This window comes from Sitodiplosis mosellana, unplaced genomic scaffold, assembly GCF_009176505.1.
Source record: "Sitodiplosis mosellana isolate CC-2019 unplaced genomic scaffold, AAFC_SMos_1.0 Smas_scaffold_3, whole genome shotgun sequence".
In the NCBI taxonomy this organism is placed as follows: Eukaryota; Metazoa; Arthropoda; class Insecta; order Diptera; family Cecidomyiidae; genus Sitodiplosis; species Sitodiplosis mosellana.
Genome location: NW_022595246.1, coordinates 2,180,178 through 2,206,852, shown reverse-complemented (window position 1 = coordinate 2,206,852; position 26,675 = coordinate 2,180,178). Strand labels below are relative to the sequence as shown.

The 26,675-nt window shown below is 35.9% G+C and overlaps 4 protein-coding genes across 11 annotated transcripts; 3 read left to right on the top strand and 1 right to left on the bottom strand.

Annotated features, from left to right (window-relative positions):
- The first annotated feature begins 123 nt into the window (after positions 1-123).
- On the top strand, positions 124-13,251 carry LOC129566173 (atrial natriuretic peptide receptor 2-like). 6 transcript variants are annotated; one of them, XM_055441876.1, is made up of 10 exons: positions 124-1,223; positions 5,268-5,384; positions 5,707-5,923; positions 6,013-6,077; positions 6,192-6,369; positions 6,819-7,549; positions 7,634-7,840; positions 8,867-9,162; positions 10,204-10,302; positions 10,698-13,251. In XM_055441876.1, the coding sequence occupies exons 2-10, from the start codon at positions 5,285-5,287 to the stop codon at positions 12,735-12,737; spliced, it is 3,933 nt and encodes a 1,310-aa protein (XP_055297851.1). In that variant the 5' UTR covers positions 124-1,223; positions 5,268-5,284; the 3' UTR covers positions 12,738-13,251. The 6 variants fall into 6 exon arrangements, with proteins under 6 accessions (XP_055297851.1, XP_055297850.1, XP_055297854.1 ...); XM_055441875.1 differs by having other exon boundaries at positions 5,265-5,384; XM_055441879.1 differs by having other exon boundaries at positions 124-2,036.
- Positions 13,032-17,877, bottom strand: LOC129566181 (metallophosphoesterase 1 homolog). Its single transcript, XM_055441889.1, has 5 exons — positions 17,738-17,877; positions 17,538-17,647; positions 16,942-17,471; positions 16,543-16,774; positions 13,032-13,500 (listed from the first exon to the last, which is right to left on the bottom strand). The coding sequence occupies exons 1-5, from the start codon at positions 17,758-17,760 to the stop codon at positions 13,316-13,318; spliced, it is 1,080 nt and encodes a 359-aa protein (XP_055297864.1). The 5' UTR covers positions 17,761-17,877; the 3' UTR covers positions 13,032-13,315.
- On the top strand, positions 13,885-16,233 carry LOC129566178 (uncharacterized). Of its 2 annotated transcripts, XM_055441888.1 has the most exons (3): positions 13,885-14,151; positions 14,213-14,824; positions 14,932-16,233. In XM_055441888.1, exons 2-3 carry the CDS (start codon positions 14,683-14,685, stop codon positions 15,885-15,887), a joined length of 1,098 nt encoding a protein of 365 aa, XP_055297863.1. In that variant the 5' UTR covers positions 13,885-14,151; positions 14,213-14,682; the 3' UTR covers positions 15,888-16,233. The 2 variants fall into 2 exon arrangements, with proteins under 2 accessions (XP_055297863.1, XP_055297862.1); XM_055441887.1 differs by having other exon boundaries at positions 13,885-14,824.
- Positions 17,878-19,029: 1,152 nt separating the features above from the next.
- Positions 19,030-24,713, top strand: LOC129566175 (WD repeat-containing protein 26 homolog). Of its 2 annotated transcripts, none has more exons than XM_055441882.1 (9): positions 19,030-19,405; positions 20,466-21,547; positions 22,191-22,347; positions 22,424-22,583; positions 22,755-22,939; positions 23,130-23,343; positions 23,428-23,969; positions 24,068-24,284; positions 24,371-24,713. In XM_055441882.1, the coding sequence occupies exons 2-9, from the start codon at positions 21,517-21,519 to the stop codon at positions 24,599-24,601; spliced, it is 1,737 nt and encodes a 578-aa protein (XP_055297857.1). In that variant the 5' UTR covers positions 19,030-19,405; positions 20,466-21,516; the 3' UTR covers positions 24,602-24,713. The 2 variants fall into 2 exon arrangements, with proteins under 2 accessions (XP_055297857.1, XP_055297858.1); XM_055441883.1 differs by having other exon boundaries at positions 19,379-19,405; positions 20,598-21,547.
- The last annotated feature ends 1,962 nt before the right edge of the window (positions 24,714-26,675 follow it).

Genomic DNA, 26,675 nt, shown 5'->3' with positions numbered 1-26,675 from the left:
TTACGCTTGCGATAATTTCATACGAAAGGTAATGAACTATACGGTGATAATAAATTGTGATGTTAAATCGCATGGTGAGTATTATTATTTCTCTTTTTCGGTGCGATTGAATTGCATCGCGTTCAAAAATAGCTGGACGTGCGAATATTTTAGTTTTTGATGCGCGTTTTTGTGTTGACCACAGCGCGAATAGATTTTACGCCCCGCAATAACAACCACAACAAAAACAACTTCAAAATCATTTTATTTACTACAAAACGGCATTTCAGCTGATATATTTTTTGGAATTGTTTTCGTCGTTTTTTTTTCTTGACACGCTTCGATTTCTGTATATCGTGGAACGCGCATTCGGCGCGCGCATTCTCTCTTTCTCTACCTGTTCCCATGTCATTTTACACAGGCGAAAGCGTTTTAAGACACCACTCGCGCCGCAATTCTCGTGTCCGAACACACTTGACTTGGTTCGTTCAATACGAGTCAGCACATATAGAAAGAAGGTTTCGTATGGTATAAACAAGTAGCAATACGCGGCGTTGTCGTTGTCGTCATCAACGTTGTCGTTATTGTTATCGTCCAAATCGAACTGAACGTGTGCGACCGAACGATTTAGTCTATTCAAAGCGTTCGACCGCGTCGCTTGGGTCTGTGAACCATTGACTATGTTTTAAAATATTCACTGTACGTTATTAGCTAGAAAAGTGTGTGATCGGCCAATAAATAAAGTTGCATATTTGGTGCGGGCGTATTAGAATATCTAAATGCGTTTGATTTAAAGGTTAAAGAGATAACTTTGGGATTCTAATTTGCAATTCACACATTCAGTCTTTTTTGTTCGGATGAAACTAACAACACAGTGGATTTAGAGACACGTTCTATACTCTTGATAATATCCATTTGGTTGATCGCATCATTTGTTGATTCGTGTTATCGATGCCATAACCGTGATGTTGCTATCAAAACGTTTTCCAGTTTACGTAGCCAGTGAAAGCAAGTGTTATATGCATAGTAGGCTTATCGACTGAGAGAAAAAACCAATCTGCTAATTGAACTTCGAATAAAGTGTATAAATAAATATCAACGAGTTACGATATTTCCAAATTGTAAAATAGCAGCTAAACCAAACTCTGACAGCAACAGCAAACGATATTCATGTGACGTTTTGCGTGTTAATGGATCAATAACAACAAGAGCCACCAAATCTTTTTTAATTGCAAATAACTCACGTAAGTATGTGAATTGGTAAATTCATCAATCGATTTTATGGCTAACGGGCGTCGAATTATGATAATCTATTCAACGATATGACTTATTAATAAAAAAAAACGAAGATACAACTGAGGAATGGGCAAATTTACAAATGTTTTACATGTGCGACGATGAGCACGACGATAATCGTACAACAATCAAGACGCCAATGTTTACCGTTCGTAATTGCAAAGGTTGAATGTCAACGCATTATCATTCAAATGACATTTTAAACTACAGTGAACCAAAATAGACAGGAAGAAAGAAAGGAACAAAAACGAAAAAAAGAGAAAAAAAATCAATAGAAAAAAGTAGCTTACTCGCAGCAAAGCGAAAAAATTTTTTTTAAAGAGAATTTTATTCAATGAAAAACATTTTTTCGTGTGTGTCCTGGAATCAAATACGGATAATAAATTAGCGATTGGAACTGATATCAATGAGATTGAATTACGCATTCACGTGTTTGTACATGGGAATTGAATGAAATCGGCCTCAAATTACCAGTTTCATTAAACTTTTTAATCGTACACAAAACGTTGTCGGTGCACAAATGGTTCAACGTTGAGTGAAAAATGAAATTCCATTAAAAAAAGTCTCGTCATATTAATTTTTTGCTCATTGTTTTTTCCGTTGCTTCTGCGGTTGTTGTTCCGTTGATTGACAATAATCATTCAGTTATATTTGAGTGTGCATAATTGGCAAATATTGTGACAGCGTGCGCACTCGCTGATTTGGACGAATTCCATCACAACGGGTCACGTTTTATTGTTGCTGTTCCTTATTCACTACGGGTACGGTAAACTCGTTCAAATTTTATTCGAAACTAAACACGTACACGTAAGAAAAATAAGACATAAGGTGCTCGCGATCAACGTTTCACGTCGGAATAAATGTGCGGCGAAGGCAAAAAGAAAGAAAGATTTGTTCAGTGAAAGGAACGTTTCGTAATCACTAAAGATGAAAAAAAGGTCAAAAAACTTTTTTCTATTTATTTAATTAGTTATTATCTGTTTTAGATGGATTTAAATGGTTTAGTTTTGTACAAACAATCAACAATAATAGAACATGATGTTTGTTTTCATCAAGCGCCACAGCCAAAACATATTTTAGAATAGAAAAAAGTGCGTTAAACAACAAAAATCACACAACATTTGACGAAAAGGCAACAACAAAACGCTGTCTTTCGATAGCTGGGGGATTATGGGCTATTAAGTGGGAGGTGATTACACACCGCTTAATTTGTGGCAATCACAAGATATAAGATCATATCAGGAAAAGCGACACAGCAAACACAATGAGCCAAAAATAAAATGCTTTTTTTCTCTTTCACGATCGAGAATTTTTTTTTTCTTTTCGAAATTGTAATTTTCCGTTTGTCTTTTCTAATTTTTGAATCGACATTTTTTGCCTTCGATTCTTTTTTTTCTTCTTTGCCTTTTGAATGGGGCTCATAAATTGTGGTCAGCACACAGTTCAGGCATTTTGAAGACAAATAATTTGATCTCCGTGTCGATTCAGTTTTTGTTGCTCTTCGATTCGTTTTACGCTTCAGCAAAAAGCAGCATCTAATCTCGTTTGACGTACATATATAATAAGGCACCAAACGTCTAAAAAGTAACACACGCGTGTGATTTCCTTTCAATTAATTTATGATATTGTTTAAATTAAAACTCGGGCCAATTTGTGAAACGGAATTTTATCATGAATACAAAAATAGGCTGGTCTTCGAGACTGATGAGCTTCGACTTCAACCGCAAAAAGAGAGATTTTTCTGGCGATTTCAAAGAAGGCCGTAATAGAATTGATATCAGTTTCGTTTTAATTAAATTACCGATTTATTCATAGATAAACATCATAGATACATATTCATTTTCCGTTGTCGTGCTTACCAATTAAGCCAAACTGGTCGCATTTTTTGTGTGTCTTTCTCATTTTTCGTTTGTTTTTCTGCTCGCTTGTGAGCATTTTTTTCTCGCTTTCCTGTGGTATTTTATAGTAGTTTCTTCTATGCATGTCTATCCAAGTTCCTTATGCTAAAATATCTCATTTGCATGTATGCAGAAGATAGATGCTCAGATTTTGGTATTATATAGCAAGTCATCAGCGTTCGTCAGATGTTTACAAACATTTATTTTATTCGTGGATTACTCAAGACAAAAATTTATAGCGACACAATTAAAACAAAGCAACGAAGAACAACGGCAATGTTTTAAGGGAAAACCTTTGAATTGTTGTTGCACTGGAATCGAATAAATTGTTGTGTCAGCATCGTTGTTTTTATTGCTGACACGCAAATGAATCAAGTTCATGCCAAAGTACGTAAATTCTAAGTTGATATATTTGGGCTTCTATTTCATTCTATCGCAATTCCCAAAGCATAGCCACATGGAAGCAATCCCATGTGTGTGCGCACGCAAAGCCACACTGATGATAATATTAGCCTAATTGCCGTCATAAAAAAAGCCACTAAGTGTGAATTCTAGTAAAGCAGAATCGAGCTGCGCTTCAAATTGCAAGTAATCATTTAGCAATCATATTGTGCGAATATATAGAGTAGCCCATCGCGACCGACTGTAAATTTATGATTTGTTCTTTGTCTCTTGCTCACTTTGGCAAGTCCGTTGGCGCAAAGTGTTTCAATATTTTCAATGCACTATCGAATACACTCACAACACCGCGATAGTCTCGATAATTTAACGTCAAACCAACAACGCCACACATTTTGACGGGAACTACATTGATGAGTGTATTCAATGCAGCATCAAACATAGTCGTCATTGTGTTGTGTGGTGAAATAATAATTATTATTTGAATTTTAAATAAATAAAATTGTTTCGATTCTGCCAAATGAAATTGTGCAAATATTCCGCTGGCACACAAGACAAAAAATTGCTTTCTTTCGGTAGATTAAACCCGTATTTAAAAAAAAAATGTTTTTCTTCCATTTTCAATTGAGTTGTATGAGAGAAAATTACGGTTTTATATGATATATTGGAGTTTCCATAATTAAAAAAAAACACAAAATGTTAGATTCAAAATAGAAACCCCCGCGACTCACAATGAGTCGTTAAATAACAATCAACATAACGATTGGCATTAGTTTTTACGATACTCATTTGTCGATACTCAATAAAATGTTGTTTTGATATATAGAAAAATGAGCACGAACCAAAATGCGTTTCATATGCGGATGCTGTGTGGCGACGGCGTGTATTTTTGGAATTGCGAGTTGGTGATAGAAAGCGAGAGGGGCTGAGAATTTCGAAGGAAGTGAGCAATATATGAGATTTTTTGTCGTATCGGCACGTATTGACCGTCTATATGCTGACTCACATAATATGCTAATTTGCTAATACTGATTGAATTCTGAGAATAAATTGCACACACATTTTGTATGATAACCTTTCGATGGTAAAAGTCAAGTTTGAAGTGTGCAGGATTTGCATATGCTAGAGATCCGTCAAAATTAAGGCATTGATATTTTGAGACTTTATGCCACTGAAGTCAGTACAAAAAAGGCAGATTTCGAAGCTTCTGTTACATACGCTTCCAATGATAAAAACAAATCCGTCTTGATTCACTTTTTTCTGTCTTGTCGTTCCCACCGTAGCCGTTTTTGGATAGTATTTGAAGTTGCCGTTCATCGAAATCCATATTCAAAATACCAAAAAAAAACCTGTTGCGAAAATATGTATCTGATCGGTGTCTCATCACTTATTTACTTGCCTATTATTCTTTTCACAGATTTATTGCCAAAAAATCTATTTGATGCCTGATTTATATCTGGTGTATTTTTTAAATAATTAAAACTTTCGGATCTTTATCTAAGGAATGCTATAAATCCACATTGCCATATGTAAATAATGTTTTGAACCAATTGGTCTATTTATTACGCATCAGTTTTTACGATTTATTTTCATTCAGCCCGGAAGAGTTTATGTGCTGACAAATTCATTTCCAAACAAACAACATTAAACGCCAATCTCGATATTTTATTATTTTTCTCTCTTCATTTACAGTAGCTAATTTACCGAAACTAATGGAAATGTGCTGGATATGGATAAGAGTAATGATTGTTTTTCTTCTCGCTGGTGCTACAGTATTACGGGCCGAACGCTGTTTGACATCGAACGACCGACGTATGTATTTTATCAAATATAAATCGTTTTTCTCCGTACCAATTTGCATCTAGATGAAAAAACACAGAAGAAAAAAAGATTAACGGGTCTGCTATATATTTTGTGTCAACACTCAATTCAATTGCAATAACATGAAACAAAACACTGCGCTGGTCTGTGGTGTGGCTTGACCGCTACCACATATATGTCACACCCATCGACATTGGCACAAGCACATACAAGTGTCCTATTGCAAATATGCAGACAGATTATGTGCTAAATGATGAACCATAAATCATATTTTTTCTGAGACATTTTTTTTTTTTGCATTTCGTTCACACAGGAGACACTCGAGCCAAATTGGCGTCGGCATACGGTGACGAAATTGTCATTCAAGTATCCAATAACGTGCTGCATCAAATTAGCTCGCGTGTATTTGGTATACTCGCTCGAGAAATTCTAAACTACAATGTCGTCTATGAGGACATTCAATTCTCACAAGATTCCATGCAATTGAATGAAAAAGAGAAACTCTTCGAAACACTCGAACAAATTAGAATGTATGTGTGAATTGGTCTGTTTTATTTCTAGCCTATTTCGCATTTGTTTGAGAATTTGTTAACGTTTTTGTTGCATTCATTTATTTCAGGTCACGTCGACCAGTATTAAATTTAGGTGTTTGGATGCCAGCCGACTATCATATGCCACCACCTGGTAAAATTCTTCCTTCTTTTTCTCTCGATCGAGCAATTCTTTCAGAGTTTTAATTTTTCGTGTGTCTTTTCTGACATTTTTTGAATATTTTTATTTTTGAATCATCGCCAACAGGTGTTGAAATGGTGGGTCGTTTTAGCACCGGACGCTTTGGATGGTTCATACCGAAGAAACTCATTAGTAATTTGCCAGAAGACGGCTCATCACCAATCATTCCGTATACAGTGTTCAAAAATAACAAAGCCACCGAATTCAATCGATTCGTTTTTGACGAACGCATTTTGAAACAAGTGTAAGTCAACCGGATATTTTGACATTTTGACATTTTCTTAATCTCTTATTTTTGTATTCAGTTTTATGACTTTTTCTATTTTACTATATTTTTTTGGACTTTTTGTATTGATTTTTATCACCCATTAATTGATGTCGAACATGGAAGATTTCTGATAATTTTTTATGGCTTTTTTCCAACCAATTTTTTTTTTGATTGAACGTGTGAGGTTCTGATTTTGGTTGAAAAAAAAATTGCGTATGATATGTAAAAATTTGGCATAAAATGTTAATAACAATTTGTAGACTTAAACCAAGCCCATTATTCTAAATTGCACGTATAATGTTTTCAACCTTTGTAACGTATTTTTTCATGAACATTTAACAACATCATAATAATGATGAAATAGTATTTTATTATTGGCTAATATCCTAATTTTATGTCGATGGTTTTTTTTTGTTGCTTCGCAGTGAATCAGAAGCAGAGTATATACCAGACCAATGTCAAAGTGAAAAATGTGTAACATTATTGTCGGGTCATCAAGAAGACACGTTTTTTGTGACCGAACACATTGATGAGTTGAAATTGCATGTGAAAATTATCTGGTTTGGTGATAATCTACGATACGTGACACGAAAATTGCTCAAGCAATTCAGTGATAAGCGATCGCCACAATACCGTAAAGCATTTGTTGTTGTGCATTGGACACCATCCGAGATAATTGATGTGGATATCGAGTATGAGACAATAACCATGCCAAAATGCGAACAGTTCAGTAGCGAAGATAGTAAAAATACAATGTGCAAATATGAATTGACACCGATTCTGAAGTACAGTTCGAAATTGTTGAAAAAATCCACGCCCGTCTATTCCGTGTTCAGTATTATCAATTTTGAGCGTAAAAATGAAACGCACCTACTACAAATGTATAATAATATGACCGATTTGCAAAAGCCAATGCCACCATCGGAAGTAAAATCTGATAACAGCCATAATGATAACCGTGTCGACGATAAAATATTAAATAACGCAAGTGATAAAACAAAATTGTATGATGAAATTGCGTGCAGATTTGTCAGAGAAAAAGAGCAAATTTTCCGTGATTTGGCGAATTTGCCGGGGCAAACAACGCGAGAGAAGCGACAAGTTTTTATCGGCGGTATCTATCCAAAGCAAGAAGAAGCGGAAAATGAACACTTTGGTAAGGAGAATTTAATCAAAAGATTATATCTATTTTATATTTTTTTTTGCGTCTAAATTTGTTATTATCTCTTGAATAAATTAGGCATAAAAAGTGCCGTCAAACTGGCTCAAAAAGATATCAAGAAAAATGGAACCATTTTGCCAGATATTGACCTGGTGGTGATCGACAACAACGATGGCTGCCATTTGGACACGGTGATGCGGACATTTATCAACTACTACGTTCGACCGGATGGTGTCTTAGGCGTGCTTGGACCACCTTGCTCTGAAACAGTTGAACCAGTCGCAAGTAAGCTAATTTCGCCTATTCTATTAATAGAAGATAAGGGTGATGACCGCGTTATGATTTTTAAATACATCGCACTCCATATCCAGCATACGAATCTCATTTATACAGATTCTCTCATAACCTTGTCTAGGGTATACATCATACATGCGCGCTTTTGTCTGTTTTATTTTTTCTCTTGTTTCTTTCATTCGCTCTTGGAATCACATTTCAAGTTCGAGGCCAACACATTTCGAATGTGTCGAAATGTATCTCTTTGTTTACAAAAATAGATTTAAGTAGACAAGTGCGTCGCTATTGCAGTGAATGCGATGTATGAAATGAAATTAATTATTATTTATGCAGATATATTCGATTGAATGGCAAAACAAATGAGCAAGCGACAATTGGTAAACAATTACCACCAAATTTTTGGTGGATTTTTTTCTCCTGCATTCGACCGATAATTGTCGAACTAAAGAACGTAGTATTCAATACTCAACCGAAAAAAAACAAAATAACAAAAACAACCGAAACAATCGCTTATTATTTCTATAATCTGAACCTTGCACCTGAGCAGACGAGGCGATGTTGTCTTATCCGTTTCATCACGAATGCGATGCACATTTACGTTCAACGCACCGGCCTTATGCAAACACACCGTTTTTGTGTATGCACGTTGATTGACAAAATGAATGACAAAACACAAAACAATCGTTTCAACATTTCAATTTCTTTTTTGCTACTCATGGCTTGGCTTGCTGTTGCTTTCGTGACCATTTTTTCGTTCATGCAGAAAAAAAATACGACAATAACAAAATTCGTCGTATTGTTCTGCTTTTTTTGTCGCATTTTGTATGGATTTTGGTGCAATGTACTCATTGTAATTTGTTTTCGTACAACCGAAATCAAAACGTTTTCCTTTCACATTTTTCCGGTGCTGAATTAATGTAAACATATTTTGTTTTCGTAATTTTCACTTAAAAATCATTTGCTACAAAAACTAAATTCCATTCTACATTTTTTGTTTTTTTTTTGCGTCGTACACAGGTTTGTCGAAGCACATTCACATGGCCGTTATTTCTTACTCAGCAGAAGGTGTTTCTTTTAAAGACCGCGAAAAATATCCATATTTCTTTCGAACAATCGGAGAAAATCGACAATATGAACATGTTTATGTACAGCTACTGAAAGAATTAAATTGGCATCGGGTCGTTGCTTTCACCGAAGACGGACAAAAATACACCGAATACATTTCACAATTGGAGAATAAACTGAAAGATCATGGCATCGAATTAACCAACAAAAAATTTTCAAAATACTTTAGCCCAAACAAAATGAAGAGCGTAAGTTTCGTTTCTTTTATTCGAAATTAACACGTTTATTTGTTCCAATTCTATACTTGAGCTGTTATTTATGTAAACGATTGCAATTTTCATTTTGACGCTGGTTCTGTTTATGAATTTTTAATCATTGCAATGTTTGCCTGAGTTTTAATAAATGTTAAATTGAAAAAAAAAATTTCTGTTTAACCCTTTGACGACCAATGGGACACATGTGTCCCATTTTGTTTTTCATCTGTAATAACTACACTTTTAAACCAATTTTAGTAAAATTGGTTTCGTTTGAAAGAGAATTAATGTAGCTATCAGGAAGTACCATAATATTTATTGTAAACGCAATTGGATAGAACACTCTAAAGTCAAAAAATCTTAACTTTTTTTTCAACTTTCTCCAAATGCTATATAGTTTTAACGGTGGAACTTTTAAAGCTGAAAATTTGGAATAATGTGCGAAATGTCCATTACTTTCCAAAAATCATCGACTTTATTTAGAAAAAACGTTTTCTCCACATTCTATTGCGTTTGGCGCGATGGGACATATGTGTCCCATTGGTCGGTAAAGGTAAATAAATACCCCGTATTTCCCTGTATTTTGGCCATTATTCGCGAATTTTCAAACACAAAAATTTACAAAAATATCATTAAATTCGTGATTAAATGGGCACAACAAAGCACAATTCAAACCATTTTCGGTTCAAAACAATTCTGAATATTTTAAAAACGGAAAAGATTTTACACGTAGTTCTTATGGGAGACATATTTTTTTCCATACAAAGGTAGTTACCGTTACCGACCAATGGGACATATATGTCCCACCTTTTTTTCATATTTCTAGTTAAAAAAATTAATTTTTGATAACATTTTTATTATGGTTTTTGGGGTCGCTGAGCACGAATCTGCAATCAGAATTGCAAGATTCCCATCCGTTCAATCTTGGTCGTCAAAGGGTTAAACATATGAAAGCATGTAAACTTGAATTAACCCAAAAAAAATCGATCTAATGCCCAATCAATCTGATTCCATGGATTTTTTTTCGATTTCCAGTCGCTGTTGGACTTGAAGAACAAAAACTCAAATATAATTATCGCTGATATTTACGACGAACAAGCCGGAGTGGTCCTTTGTGAAGCGTACAAATTGAAGGTAAATTTTATTTTCTTATTATTTTATCAACCCTCCCCAAAAGATCCTTCTTGGTAAGAAGCAATGAAAAATTGCGATATACAGTTTGAATTGAACCAAATTGTCAATCACGTCATCGAAAGACATTTAATTTGTCAAACAAAAATCGTGATTTTTTCATTTCTACTTTTCTTGAAATTTCAAACTGCTGAACACTTTTTACGGGGAAAAAATTACGAATTGAAAATTGGATATTCAAGACAAACGACGTCTTTGAGTACGAAAAATTTCGAAATAAATTGTAATATTACATTTTTAAATATTTCACGAAAAAATCCTCAAAATTCAATTAAAACCGTCTTCATATTGCATTTTAAATTCATTGCATTACTGAAAAAATTTATTTCAATTTGCAGATGTCAGCAAAGTATGGCTATGTTTGGTTCCTTCCGATTTGGTTGGATAAAAATTCGAAAGAAATTTATGAGTCGACCAATGTTAATTGCACAAAAGAACAAATAGACGAGATGTTGGATGGTCACTTTTCCTTAGCGCATCAATCGTATGCTGCCGAACAGTCAGTGATGGAAACAAATCACACGGTTGGTGAATGGAAAGAAACATACGGCCATTCGAATATTTCCCATTATGGTGGTTATGCATACGATGGCGTATGGGTATATGCATTGGCTTTAGACAAGTTGATCAAAGAGTCTCCGAATAATTTAGCGACACTTCACACACCAGCCACAACTGAACGATTCATAAAGATAATTGCGGAAACGGATTTTAGTGGTGTATCTGGGCGTATACAGTTCGGTGAAGGTGGATCGCGTTTCTCAAATATCAATGTGTTGCAATGGGTGAATAATGAGAATCGAATAGTTGGCACATTCGAACCGAAAGTCTCTGAATCGAATGGTACCCGAATCATTCAAGGCGGAAAGTTCAATTTCATTTCATCAAATATCACCTGGTTAACGCCAAATGGTGCTATTCCACACGATGGCACGAATGTGTGCAGTGTTAGTGGTCTCGCCAATTTGCTTGGTTTCGATTGTTCACAAACATTGCTCCTCATAACAGCATTGTTGTGCTCTCTGCTGGTAATACTGGTATCGGGCGCTTCGTTCATATTCTGGAAGAGACGATATGATAAGAAGCTCAAAGCGTCTGCAAAGTTAATGAGAAATTTCGGCATCGATTTACTTTCAATGTCGCCGGTGCATTCAAATACCCTGGACAAATGGGAAATTTCAAAAGATCGAATTGTCATCAATCGTCGATTGGGAGAAGGTGCGTTCGGTACAGTTTATGGTGGTGAAGCGCAAATCGGTGATCAAGGTTGGACGGCTGTGGCTGTGAAAACACTGAAAAAAGGCTCCAACACCGACGATCGACTGAATTTTTTATCCGAAGCCGAGGCTATGAAAAGATTTGAGCATTCGAATGTGGTCAGTCTGCTTGGCGTTTGTCTCCAAACCGAACCGATCTATGCCGTTATGGAATTCATGCTGTACGGTGATTTGAAGACGTTTTTACTTGCTCGCCGACATTTGGTGAATGAAAAAATATCCGATGACTCGGACATTTCGCCGAAACGATTGACTATGATGGCATTGGATGTGGCAAAAGCGTTGAGTTATTTGTCCGAGATGAAATATGTGCATCGGGACGTTGCCTGCAGAAATTGCCTCGTGAATGCGCAGCGTGTGGTGAAGTTGGGTGATTTCGGAATGGCGCGATCAACATCGGAGAATGATTACTATCGTTTTAGCCGGAAGGGAATGTTACCAGTTCGATGGATGGCACCGGAATCTCTGAGCCTTGGCAAATTCACGCCAGCGTCGGACATTTGGTCGTTTGGCGTGTTATTATTTGAAATAATTACATTTGGATCGTTTCCATTCCAAGGTATGACCAACAATCAGGTGCTTGATCATGTGAAAGAAGGCAATACATTGACAATTCCGAATGGAATACGGCCACAGTTGGAAGGGCTCATGAAAGCCTGTTGGAATATCTCGTACTTAAAACGGCCCACTGCCATGGAAGTGTCCGAGTTCATCACAAGCTATCCAAAACTAGTGACTGCTTCACTCGATGTACCTTTGGCATCCGTACAAATTCCCGAAACCGATAGTGATCAACTGCTGTTATTACCTGGTCTCAAGAAGACAAATAACGACGAAGATGATGAGCCAAACGAACAAACTAGTTTTACAACAAGCAATCGCTTGAGAATTCCCAATGGGATAACGCTGAGCGAATTCAATGCAGCCAACGATGACTACACGATCTCGTGTCCAGCTACTCCCAGCATTACATACAATCCCGTTGAGCCACTTTTGTCAATGTACGAAGATGCCAGCAACGATAGCCCCTTCCGATATGTTCCAATGTACGGCGTCAGAAATGGCAACCGCGCACTGGAATTGAACGTGCATGTGATTTAAACCTATTTACAGTACATCTAAGAATCTTAAGTTACCAAATATTCATCTTGATCGCCGAATCTACAATTATACCATAGAATCATTGTAAAAGACTAAAAACCATTTCATTTGACGCACATATTGTTTAAACAACATTTTTACAATAGTATTTACCATTATTTTCTTTTTGTAAGCATTTAATAGGCACACTTTGATAATTTCTTTATTGATAAAGAAACCAAAAACATTGAGAAAAAAAAACCAAAAAAAAGTCCAAAAACAATTTCATTTGACATGAAAGAATAAATCGATTAATTTATTTTTGTTTATTTATTAAATAATCAAAAGGAGATTCGTTCAATATATATTTTTTTATATATATATATAGGTATGAAAAGCATACAATTTTAAGTATTTCGAATAGACGGAATAAATGGTTAATAAGTTTTCTTTTTGTACAATTCTTCTAACAAGCGTTTGAGTCGGAAAATATTTTTTTTTTCTGAAATACATGCAGCGAAATTGTTAAGAGATATTTAGTTGTCTTTGAATTATGATTATTGAAATACGATTTTAGTTGCCGAATCGTTGGGAATGAATTAAAATTTGTCGGTTGCAATCATTAATCGAAATCGATACGTCACCCGACGGTGGCACAGCGAACAATTACGAAGAATCCATACTAAAAACGCTAACGACATCAAAGCAAGCCAAATGACATAGGCATATAAGCATTGGAAACGATCCGGTGACCAGAGGACAGTGTACTGTAATTCATCACCATCTGAAATGGACAAAAAATGATTTTTTTTTTAATTTTTTATTTTTATTCATTTTTGTTTTTAAAAATCTTTAATGAAAATGTAGAAGATATGGCACAATGTCGGATATCGCTGAGAAAAATGCATAAAAATATCGTCAATCATTGGCAAATAAAAGAATAAATAATGAAGGGAAAATTGAATAAAAGCCAATACATGTGAAAAAAAATGCTTCAAAAACCGACAAAAAGCCGAAAACACAGCAAAGAGAAGAGGAGGAGAAAGAAGAAGAAGAGCTAAAAATACTGATATGTAAAAGCCATTAAAGTTCTATTGATTATAAAAAAAACAGAAATTCATTAAAAAAAAAAACAACCAAGAATCCAATGATACATAGATTATTTGAATTCCCTGAAAAGTGCGCGTTCTTTCACACACAACACACCATCGGTATTGAAACTGGCAACACTGGTTTGTTGAACAACGCAAAAACTCATATAAGTGAGACTGCGAATATCATACGTACGTAATGTAAGGCTCATTCAACACTCAACGCACACAGTCAATGCATACAGAGACGTTTGACACATAGGAAAATATGGCGTAGAACGCGACATAAACCATCGCGTATGCAAAACAACCGAAGAACAGTGCCAATTTGTGTGTGTAATTAGGTAAATGCGGTTGCTGTTTATAAACATAAAGGAAATTCACACATTTTCTATTCCAAAATAGATGCAGTGCTTTGATCGAGTATTTTCGAATGATTGAAAGAAATGGCAAGTGAAGGAGGAAACACACGTATTTCCAATTGAAAAAAAGAAAAAAACAAATATGTGAATAGTGGCATATTGCAGGAAATCGCAACACAAACATAAGGCACAAACAAGAGGCTTCCAAGTCGTAAAAAAGTCGAAGTACGTAGCAAAGAAAATCGTAACTTTGTGTATATGAAATAATGCAAATCTTCCATAATAAAAATAATTACACAGTAAACAGTGCGCCCACATTCACAAGCCATGAATATCACAAGCAAACACGCATTCGAATGCAGTTAAGAATAAGAAAACAGTGATGTGCTTGAAACGGTATCGTGAAACAAAACAGTATTTTTGCAGTTAAGTTATTTAAGTATTTAAGAAAAAGTTGGAGTTTCACACAACCGTGTGAAATACGACCACAAGCCAACAAAAACTATCGTCAAAATGATGGACGAAAAGTTAATCGCTGAAGTGCAGCAACATGCCATAATATACAATCGACAGAAGAGCAGTACACTCAACGGTGACAAATGTATGACAAAAGAGCTGGCCTGGCATGATATTGCACGGAACCTGAGCACGGACGGTGAGTGACTCATGCAAATGTGTTTGAAATTAAACAAATTAATCATACAATCAACGAAGCAAAAGAAAAATGTTTAAATAAACTGATAATAATTGTTTCTTTTCCAGTGGATACATGCAAAAAGCGATGGAAATACTTGCGAGAGCGTTATGTGCAGCAGAAAAAAGTCGGCGGTTCACCGGCCAGTTATGAGCATTTATCGCGGCCATATTTAGAGAAAATGAAATTCTTGGACAATTTCATTCAGTCACGTAAATCATATCGACAAGTGTCACAATTGTTCCAGTCACCATCGGGTATGCAAGGATTCGATGGCAACGAATCGTCCAAATCGAATGGTTCGATGCGTTTGTCGGTCGGCGGTCATTTGAACAACGATTTGGACGATACATTTCCACAGTATTATTTGAATCAATTCCCACCACATGCGAATTTACGTGTAAAAAGCGAAGAGAGTCTAGTGTCTGATTTGCATCGAAAACCGAACGATATGCAATCAAGTAACAATAATATGCCATCATCATCGTCATCAATTGCATCACAAGCATCACCGGCCACTCTGATGAGCACAAGCACAACACACGATTCATCAGTCACACGGAAACGACGTCGCACCACCAGTACGAATATTAGCGAACGAAATAACTCACACAATCTCAACCATATAGAACGGACTCATGATACACACCAAAACCAAATACTCAACAATCATTTGTCCGACCATGAGGTGGACCGTAACAGTAATGATGACGACGATGATGACGCATCGGAGTCATCGCCGATAAACAATGTGCCGACTGATTTCTTATATCCATTGTACGAGCAACAGTCAACTAGAACACGGAGAGCAGCTACCGAACATGTCAATCCAACATCTTCCACATTTCCAAATCCCGTTGATCTTTTACAACCACTTTATCAACATGCCATCGCACGACAATTTCGCAACTCTGACCAGTTACTCGGCGAACTTGTCACATCCGAACTCATGAAAATGCCAAAGGACCGCAAAAAAGTGGCACAACGGAAAATCTTAGAAATTCTCTTTTTCGATGACGATTGACTCACAACTTACACATAGCATCGAACCAACCAATGTGAATTAACTACCGTTAAATTCATCGTTTCAATATAATATAATTGAACTATATTTTCTAGGGAACCAATAAATTTGAGTGATTTTCATTTTGATAAAACATTTCATACATGTATATTTTCGATACGATTATTTGACCGCTTTGTTTCTGGAATTTTTTTTTATTTTCTTTCTATAAATCATCAGCTATATATATATATATACGGAAAAAAATAATATATGAGCGAAACATATTTCCAATTGAAACAAACAAATATTTTATGAGATTTATGAATAAAACGTGAATAATTTCATAATGCGTGATAAATTAAAATCGGCGTTTGATTTAAAATTCTTGAACAAATTATGGGTGATTTTCAAATTAATTGCCCGAGGTAAGTGTCTTTTAGCACGCCCAACGCATTATACACATTACACGAAACCATCAATTAAGCGGCATTACTTGGAACGTAGGTGCATTTAAGCACTCATTACCCGCTTGCAAATCGATATTGGGTTTGTTGCACTCTCTGGTCAAATCAATTATACGGAAATACTCGACACCATAAGCTTAAAACACTTTTATGGAATCGAAATGGTGCAAAATATTTGTACCTTAAATCAAATTACGAATAGTTCGTACCTATTACAGCGTATCCATATCCAATATTGTCCACTCCCATTCGATAGCTTGATGCTGGCACTGCGATTTCTGTGAAGTTTCGATGATGTTCAGCCACATTAAAATTGTTCAAATTCACTTTGACTACGCTGTAATCGACTAGATTTGCGATATTCTGTGGAGGATATGTGATTACCCGAGATAAGTGTGAATGACCCGAAAATATTATGTTGGGCTTGAATTGATCTATTATCTGGAAATGCAGAACAAAAAACACATTAAATGGAAAAGAGCATTAAAATAAGCAAAAAATGAAGAGGAATTCAGACCAACAATTTGTAGAGAATTGAAAATATCGGTCGAAGACAAGTTTTCGACCACTAAATAGAGGTTCTCGATTGAAAAATTCGAAATTTGTACCGTTTTCATTGTAAGCCCCGGATATGACAAAACTGATAGGTGTGTTAGTACGATATTCAGCAATTTGTGTGATGCTGGTGTTGAATATGTTTCGTTGAGATCTGGATAGGTATGCGTAAGCAAATTGATGTTGAGCAAACGTAATCGATTGTTGATCACTAGCTTGCTGGTCTCATTGAAGCTACGATGAAAGCGATTCGTTTTAAATGCTGTTGCATAATCAGAACCTTCGCCTCCGATGTCATTATCTCCAGGAATGTAAAATTTTTTAATACTGGCACTTGTTTTGAACACATTTTTAAAACGATCTAAATAACGCTGGTACGCTGGTTCGGCCGCAATGCTGCCTTCATCCAACAAATCGCCAAGAAAACAAACAACATCGGGCTTTGCATAAGCATAGGCCCGCGCATATGTTTTTCGTAAATATTGATCCGAATCATGGTTTGCAATTCCACTGTAGAAACTTGTATCGAACGTTTCGCCAAGCAATTGCGGATCGGATACAAATAATATCGTCGTGCAGTTGACTAAAAGATAAGATAGCAATGCGTTCTATAATTATCCGTATTGATTTAATAGTACGTTTGACTCACCTGTTCGACATCGTATTGAGCTCCAACTTAGTCGATGCAGCGAATAGATAAAAAATTCATTGATAGATATCAATACAAACGATATGATAATAGTTGCATACAAGAAATATCTACAATAGACAGATTTAAAGCATTTTTATTGAATTTGGCACATATTTTGGATTTTAAATTTTTTCCATTTAAATCGACCAAGATATTACCGTTTTAATCGAGGAAAAAACATATTGTTCAAATAGAATTACATGACTGTTCTAATCATGTTCCATATTTTTGGCTCCGTTCTATGCAAAACTCAATGTTTATCAAACGAACACAAGAAATTCTGTGTGTTGTCAATTGTTTGGTGAATTACGTAAATGTTGCACTTGTCCATCATCCATGGTATTTCGAAACGAAATCAAATTCACCACGCATTCAACTTCGTTTCGTAGGTGGTCCGTTGACAGTTTGGTGCATAGGTAAAAGGTATTTATTTGCAGTGACCTACTGATATCTCACACAAAGTTGTTTCTCTCGTCACTCTGCACACATTTTCAGCATCCGAGAATCATATCGAGAAAATAACAGTAAATTTAACGCTTAAAATTCCGAACAATTTTGTGATAAAAAAAGTCTTTTGAACTCTTCCGGAAGCTTTTTTCTGAATCAGTCAGTTTTAGTTGAGAAATTTTACGGTTTTTTTCGTGTACAAATTCAAAATGCCACGCAAGCAATTTTTGGCGATGAAAGATGAGCCAGAAGATTCGTTTGATTTTCACGAGCTGTTTCCAGTGGTGGACGAGTGTCCATTTTCATCATTATCGCCAATCGACACCTATCCGCTTCAATTTGAGCAGCATGACATTAAATCGGAAAAGCCGACTGAAGTCACCATTCCAGCGCTGTGGTACATTGAAAAGTGTAAACTCGAAGAAGATCAACAGGATGGCATTTCGGATTGTTCATCGAATAAAAGTCTTGAAAGCCTCGGAGTGTCGAAAGAAGAAATGTTAAGCAAATTGATACCGCTCGAACGTGTGATGCCACCGGCTATAATTGAACGCTCCGAAGAATTGAAGCAACAAGAGCGCATTCGTCATGAACGCTTCATTGAGGCAGTCTTAGAGAAGTATCCAGTGGACAAGAGCTATCACCCGAACAAAGCACGAAAGTACACATCATCCGAAAACGACATGGGCGATGAATGCAAGCGACAGAATGGTACGCGTCGGAGCAACAATGATAAATCGATGGAATCACGGTACAAAAAGAAAGTCGAACGTGCCGTTAACGCTTACACCATCATTCATTTGAGAGAACGCATTTTGGCCTATCAAACACGGATGAGCATCATGAAAGAGATGCTGATGCAAAATGACATTTTGTGCTTCGACGATGTGTCCAGTGACGAGTACGATACAACATCAGCATCGACATCACCCTCACCACCACCACCATCGTGCGCATCTTCGGACGATACAACCACATTATCGTCACTGTCCGATTTTGACTCAGACATGGAGAGCATAAGCAGCATCAGCAGCACAAATTCATTTTAAATCGTCGTAATTTTTTTAGCTGATATATTCTTTTATTTCGTATTTAACTCAAAACTTTGAACATTGTGTGCGTAGGTCTCAGTATTGCGTTATTCAATTCAAAACAGTCGATCAACTGATAACAATTTTAGTGATTGGTTTCGAATTTTGTCGAGTCATATTATTTAGTTTTTTTTTTATTGCGTCGCGTTAATTTTAGACACATGAATTGGTTAGGTATGGAAATTAGTAAATAAAATTCAAACGCATAACGGAATTTCTTTGTCTTTTTCTTTATGGCATTTTGGTGACGACACATTTCAGCATAAAACAATGGCCACATATTGTTGAGTAAGTATTTGTGTTTGCCAGACAAAACAAACAGATTTCAAAAAAAAGACGTTAAAGAACAATTGCTTTAAATAAGTCGACGCACACACATACACACACACGAAAGAGCGCATGAAGAGTTCGAAATTTTTTATGGTTTTTTATCTTCATGGCATGATCTCATATCACACTTCTATTAGTGAGACGTAATAGAACGCAAGTTGGTCCAACTTCGTAGCAATAAAGAGAAGTATGTTTCATTGCAACCAATAATGGTTAAAAGAATGTATGTTCGTTTTTAGCGGGTCCTCGCGGTTTTTTACGGTTCCCGCGGAACTGATGAGAGATAAGAGATAGATGTCTTCAGCAATGTTATAGAAGACCTCGAGTACTACAAATTTGCCGAAGCCACCAAGTTGTTATCTCTTATCAGTTCCGCGGAAACCGTGAAAAACCGCGGAGGCTAGATAGGATGCCAATATACTTCCTTTTATCGCAGATAGAATCAACAGAAAACATACTTTCCTTTACAAAAATATAAATCGACAAAAAAACATACATTCTTTTACGTCTCACGAATAGACTTATGATGTTCTTTGTATCTCATTTTTGTACTTTGTTTACATTTAAACCATTACTTTTCCACTGAAAAATGGTCAGCTTCTTCACCGTCTACTAATCGCACAGCAGGTACGGTTTGTATTTGCCCAAATGCTAATGACCAAAAACAAATTTCCTACGAAACAATATACGCAGTGGTGAATATGAGTTGTGAGATATGAGAATGCCAGAATTGAGGTTAGAATTTAAATTATTTCGCTAGAAATCTGCATTTTTACGCACAAAAATGAGTAAAAATGACAAAAATATCAAGTGTTTAATTCATAATCAAACTCTAAACGAAACGCAATTCAAACACTTGAAACAGCATTTAATTCACGTAAAGTGGTGCATATTCACCATGTCGACTGTCGATGTTCGTTCGTGTGTCTAGTTGTTGTTGTGATTGTGTTCATGCGTTTATTTTTGTTATGATCTTAATCTAGCTCTCTTCTTCTCACATTTACAAAATAAAAATCAGCTGGCCATTTTGTTGGTGTGTGCGTGTGTGTATCTGTGCATTGTCCCCCATACTCACGGGCGAATGCTATTCCATGTCAATGTATTCGTATTGAATGGTATGCCATGAAATTCTCTGGTTTCATATATGCAGTTCAGTGTTTTTGGATAGAGGAAGAGCAGTAGCAGTAGCAGTAGCAGGCCAGTCCGTGTGCGTATCGTTGTGTTAGTGTTTTTGTTGACTTGAATTTCACAATGGCAATGAGTGCGACAGAGAGTCACACAATGTTGGTGTGACAGAGAGCATTAATCGGTTTTTGTGTGTGAACGATGTACTAAACGGATTTTTGTTCGACAACGACGTCGAATACTTTTTTGTATTCACATTCGCATTCGCATCGTTTGCTGAGTGTGCTGTGTGAACGGAATGAGCTCTTAGTGTGCTTAGTTGAAGTTGTTCTCTCTCACTTGATTTCGTGTGTGCAGTAGATACATATACATTTACATAAACCTATATAAAGAGAGCGAGTGTGTAGTAGAAAGAAGGAAAGAAAAAAAAATCAATCAAACGAAGGCGAACGAAATATTCGACATTCAAAACGCAAAAGAAGAGATTGAATTTCTCGTTGTCGTGTTTGTGAAAATAAAGAAAGAAAGAAAGAAAGAAAACGTACGGTAGTGAACGAAATCTGAAAAAAAAAACGTAGAAGAAAATCGGGTTGTGTGTGGACAGACAGACAGAGGAAAAAAAAGTGCACAGGGAATAAAATAAAAGGAACAATTTCAGTCGATGCGAGTGGTTAAAATAATTTCTCAAAATTGATTGCGATACGAATTTAGAAGCGTCAACTGGAACCTCTTGTGGTTGCCAGCCACCGCACAAAAAACAAAGATTATCGCATCCATTATCGTCGACGTCGTCGTCGTTGTTGTCGCCTTCATCTTCAACGTCGTCGGCCATTGTTAGTTCAATTATTGCTGGCAATAACATAATTAAAGACGAACAAATTACGGGAAATTCATATTTCGACAATCCGAGTACGAGCAACAGCTACTGCACTGGTATTTGCAAAATGCAAGAACAAGGGAGTCTGAACAGCAATGGTGAGTCGATTGTGAAAAGCAAAAATAAAAATTATATATTTTTCTTCCTTCACTCTCTCTCTCTAAATATATCATGCATTCCGTTGCTTTTATTGACGGAACCAACAAATTTGAAATAGTTCAATATGTGAATTAGTGGAGCGATTGTTCATTTTCAATGGAACTACGATTTCTATATGGTCAACATAATAGAGAATGCATTTCTAGCATAAATTATGGCAATGACGAACAAAGGCAAGTTGAACGAAGGAGACGGCAATATGGAGCATAGATCGTTTGAACAACAACAACAAAGAAAAAAGAAAAAAAAATTACGTAGCAAAATGATGTCAAAATGACAGTCGCCATGATGTTTTCGTTCTCTCTTTGTTTTGCTTTTTATTTTGTTTTTGTTGTTGTTGCCTATTGCTGTACTGCTGTTCGCTGATGTGTTTCTGCGGTTGAATTTTATTCATAATTGAAATGGTGAACGCATCAACAGAAAAAAGAAAAAACATTTTACCCACTCGTCCTAAAATAAATCAGCGCAGGCCATTGAAACGTATCACACACAATACATATTGAACAGAAAGAAAATTCCAAACGATTTTTTTTTATGCATGAAATTTGATTTAACCATTGTGTTATTGTTTTCACTATTTAGATGCTGTCAATAATTTGGAATCGAACGGTCATGTTTTGAATGGAAACACGGAAAATGGTGTGACAACGTTAAACAACGTTGTGCCCGTTAACTTAACGAAAACCGATCAAGATATTGTACGTTTAATTGGGCAATATCTCAAGATCGTTGGCTTGGGGTAAGTACTTACATCAATTGACAAACCCATCGACATAGTGTGTTAACAAGTGTGTAATTTTTTTTCTTGCCCATAGAAAAACGGCTGATCATCTGATTGAAGAGTCTGGTTGTGTCTTGGAACATGCATCGGCCACAAAATTCCGACAGTATGTCATGCACGGAGACTGGATCAAAGCGGATCACTATCTTCAGGAAGTGCAACAGCTTATCGAACGCAAACAAAATAACATTGTTGTAAATATCCAACATCGCTTCTACAGAACAATGATTTTTTTTTACTTTTTTTTCACATTCTATTTGTGAAGCTTTTTTTTTATTTTTATCTGCAAAATTTGTGTTCTGTATTTGTATTCCTGAATTTACCTGAAATTTTGTCTGTCTCTAACATGTATCTCTACTTCATAGGAGATGAAATTTTTATTGTTGGAACAAAAATATCTGGAATATTTGGAAGAAGGACGTGTTTTGGAGGCACTTCATGTGCTCAGAAATGAACTAACTCCATTGCAATACAATACACCACGCGTTCATCAGCTTTCCTCTCTCATGATGTGCGCCAACAGTGAGGAACTCATTCGCAGATCCAATTGGTATGTGCGCATTGGTCATTGCCAATACTTGTTCAATTGCAATCGAGTCTCGAATTTTTATATTTTTTGAACGTTTTTTTGTTTCTGATGAATTCGTGTATCGAGATTCATATGAAGCATTCAATAATCTACGTCTGAGGAATTTTCATCGAACTTTTCTCTCAATCTTTTTTCAAAATGTCAAAAATAGGGAAGGAAAGGGTGATGTTTCACGCACACGTTTGATTGACCGTCTTCAATCATACTTACCACCGAATGTAATGTTGCCACCACGTCGCCTATGCTGTCTGCTGAAACAAGCAGTTCAGTACCAGGCCGAACAATGCTCATGCCATGATGTTTGTTGGAGAACCGATTTGGATAATGTTTCGCTGCTTACCGACCACGACTGTGGACAAGAAAACGTATGTCATTTTGAATTAGCCTAGCCGCCCATTCGAGAAAAAAAAATAATTTCTGATTAAAAATCGAATCGTTTCACTTTTCAGTTCCCAGTACAAACAGTACAGGTGTTGAATGACCACTGTGATGAGGTGTGGTTCGTGAAATTTTCACCCGATGGTCTGAAGCTGGCAACGGGCTCAAAAGATACGACAGTCATCATATGGGACGTTGATCCACAAAAGAATCAAGTGAAAATGCGTCGAACGCTCGATGGCCATACGTATGGGATATCATTTTTACAATGGAGCCCCGATTCAAAGCATCTCATGGTCGGCGGCCCCGAAGAGTGTCCAAACATTTGGATTTGGAATATTGACGAAGAGAAAATTCCTATTACCATGTCGCATTCAAGCGAAGACAGTCTCACATGTGGCTCATTCAGTGCGGACGGTACACGGTTTGTGACCGGTGGCACGCGCGGACAATTTTATTTATGTGATTTAAATGGATCAGTACTTGACAGCTGGGATGGTGTTCGTGTGACTGGTTTAGCATTTCGTAGTGACAATAAAACGATTTTAGCTGCCGATACTCATCATCGAATACGAATCTATTCCATCGATAATCCACGTTTGGATTGCACATTGTAGGTTTTTTTTGTATGGTAGCACTAAGATAGACAGCAAAGAATTCATTACGTATTGTAAATGAAACTAACATGTCACTTTATTTCGAATGTTACAGAGTTCAGGAGCAATTTCCGATAATGACATTTGTTATCAATTCAAGTGACCGTTTAGCTTTATTGAATTGTTCGTCGCAAGGTTTGCATCTGTGGGATTTGGAGGACAAGTGTTTGGTACGGCAATACCAAGGCACAACACAAGGAACGTACACGATTTACTCGTGTTTTGGTGGCATTAACGAAAGCTTTATCGCTAGTGGGAGCGAAGATCACAAGGTAAAATTGTCATAAATTTTGGGTAATTTTGGGCCCTTCTAACACGATAAGATTCTAATTGAAATTTGCTTCATTCCGTCGTCTAGGTATATATTTGGCACATAAAACGCGAAGAACCGTTGGCCAAATTGACCGGTCACACACGCACCGTAAATTGTGTTTCATGGAATCCAGTCTATCCGTCAATGTTGGCATCGGCATCGGACGATGCGACCGTTCGCATTTGGGCGCCTCGACCAAATTTCGATAGCAATACAGGCAACAACGAAATTGATGAAACGTCCTCATGCTCATCATCGTCATGGAACATGACATAAACGTGGTCTCTCAACCTGGATCATCATCAGAACATTTACTATTAAATTGTTATTATCAACAGCGACACGAACGGCAATCTTATTCAATCAAACGCGAAATGAAAAAAGAAAATCAACACCAACAAAGAAGAACATTTAATACGATTTTGCTCAAAGACTGACAACCACAAAAACTACCAACAGATGCGTTCAAGCCAACAACAAAAAAAAACACTTCACTTATGTTACAAAAACAACAACAAAAAAAGTAATGATGTAATATTACGTGTATGTAAAGAATAAGCGACACACAAACACAAACAAACACACCAAGTAGCCAAAACGCTAATGCTAATTATGTACATTTACACACACAAATCCGAACACAGTCGAACATTGCAACAAAATCGCGCAATCACAACACAATAAAATGATACAAATCTATCGATACAACATGAAAAAAACGACTCATTTTACATCGTGTAAATTTAAAAAATATCTGAAAAAAAGGGAATTCAATTTAAATTTGAACGAACGAAATGATTTATTACAATCGATATAACAATTAAAACGGTGAACTATGTCTTAATGAACAATGTTGAACAAAACAAAACGTTTCTGATTGATAAATGAATGAGAGTGAAATTGTTCATTGAAATAGAGTGTGTGTGTACTTTAATGCTAGATTGAATTCAGCCGAATTTCACAGAATACATATATATATATATATAAATAAATAAAAACAAGATATATATATATTTAATGAATTACAGTTTAAGATTTAAGGTAGAGAAGATCTATTCTTCTAACGCAATAATCGATAAAAACACATCAGGTCAAGTCGGTTGCTTTCAATTTCTTCGTTCATTGAGTTGAATTTAATCTTGTTTCATTGATTTATGAGCTGAGCTCAGAGGCTTGGCTCCACTCCGTACACAGAGAGAGAGAGAACATGAATTTCACGTGACTTTCGATATAAATTGATCTATATTTCTGCGGGCAAATGTTTTCTTAATCGATTGCAATAAACTTTTTTTTGTTTCATTTATGTGTCTTATATACATTTGTGTATTTAAATCCTTCCAACCACAACAAACAAACAAGCCGGAAGAACCGAAAAGAAACAACAACAAATCACAATTTTTTTGCGTTTATTTTTTACTTTCGAAAATAAAATAAAAGTTTGTCATTTTTTTCTAGATTGTAGCGTTAAAATTACTATCAAATTTAGATTTAAAGGAAAGTGAAAGAGATGAGACACAGTGAGAAAAATTACAGCAAAAAAATATTACAACAACAAAAAGTAATCTATGTAAACTATTAATGATGATGATGATGAAATAATTTCACAATTTTAGTCGATTTAAGCGATTTAGATGATGTAAGCAATTCACTTTGATCTTTGAACATTTAACCTTATGCATCTAAGTTTGATGTATTTATATTAATATAAATCTATATATATTATTGTATGACGAATAGTGCGCTAGCATGCATTCACCACCACACAACAAACAAACGCACCACGACTCATTCGTATGATATGGCAATTTAATACCGATCATTCATTATTCTACTTTTATTGCTATTAAGTTTCGAAATCCCCCTCCCCCCCCAAAATAATCATTTCTAAATTTTTAGTCGGATTTGAGAGAAACAAAAATTTAAAAAAAAAGCAAACGCAAAAAAAATAAATGCGGTTTTCGAGAATATCAAGAAAAAAGAAGTACATTCTAATTGGAATAGGATACATTTTTGTTACATTTTATTCAACGAGAAGCAGAAAATAAAAACAAAAAGTGATTTTAATAGATCGAATTCGGTGGTTTGATTCTTTTTTTGTGCATATTTTCAGCGATATTTTATGGTCGATTTCGCTTTTTTCAGATGTATTTTAATTTTGCTTGGAATGGTATTATAATTTTTTTCAGAAATAAAAATCAAAGATTTTTGTAATTCATTTTATGACTTAGCCTTCTACACAGGAAATGGAATTAACCCTAATTGGCGACAAGTGAACGGTGTTTGATGACGACTAAATATTCTGTTGTGTCGAGCTGTCATTTGCAGCCAAATAAAAAAAGAGAAAAAGAAT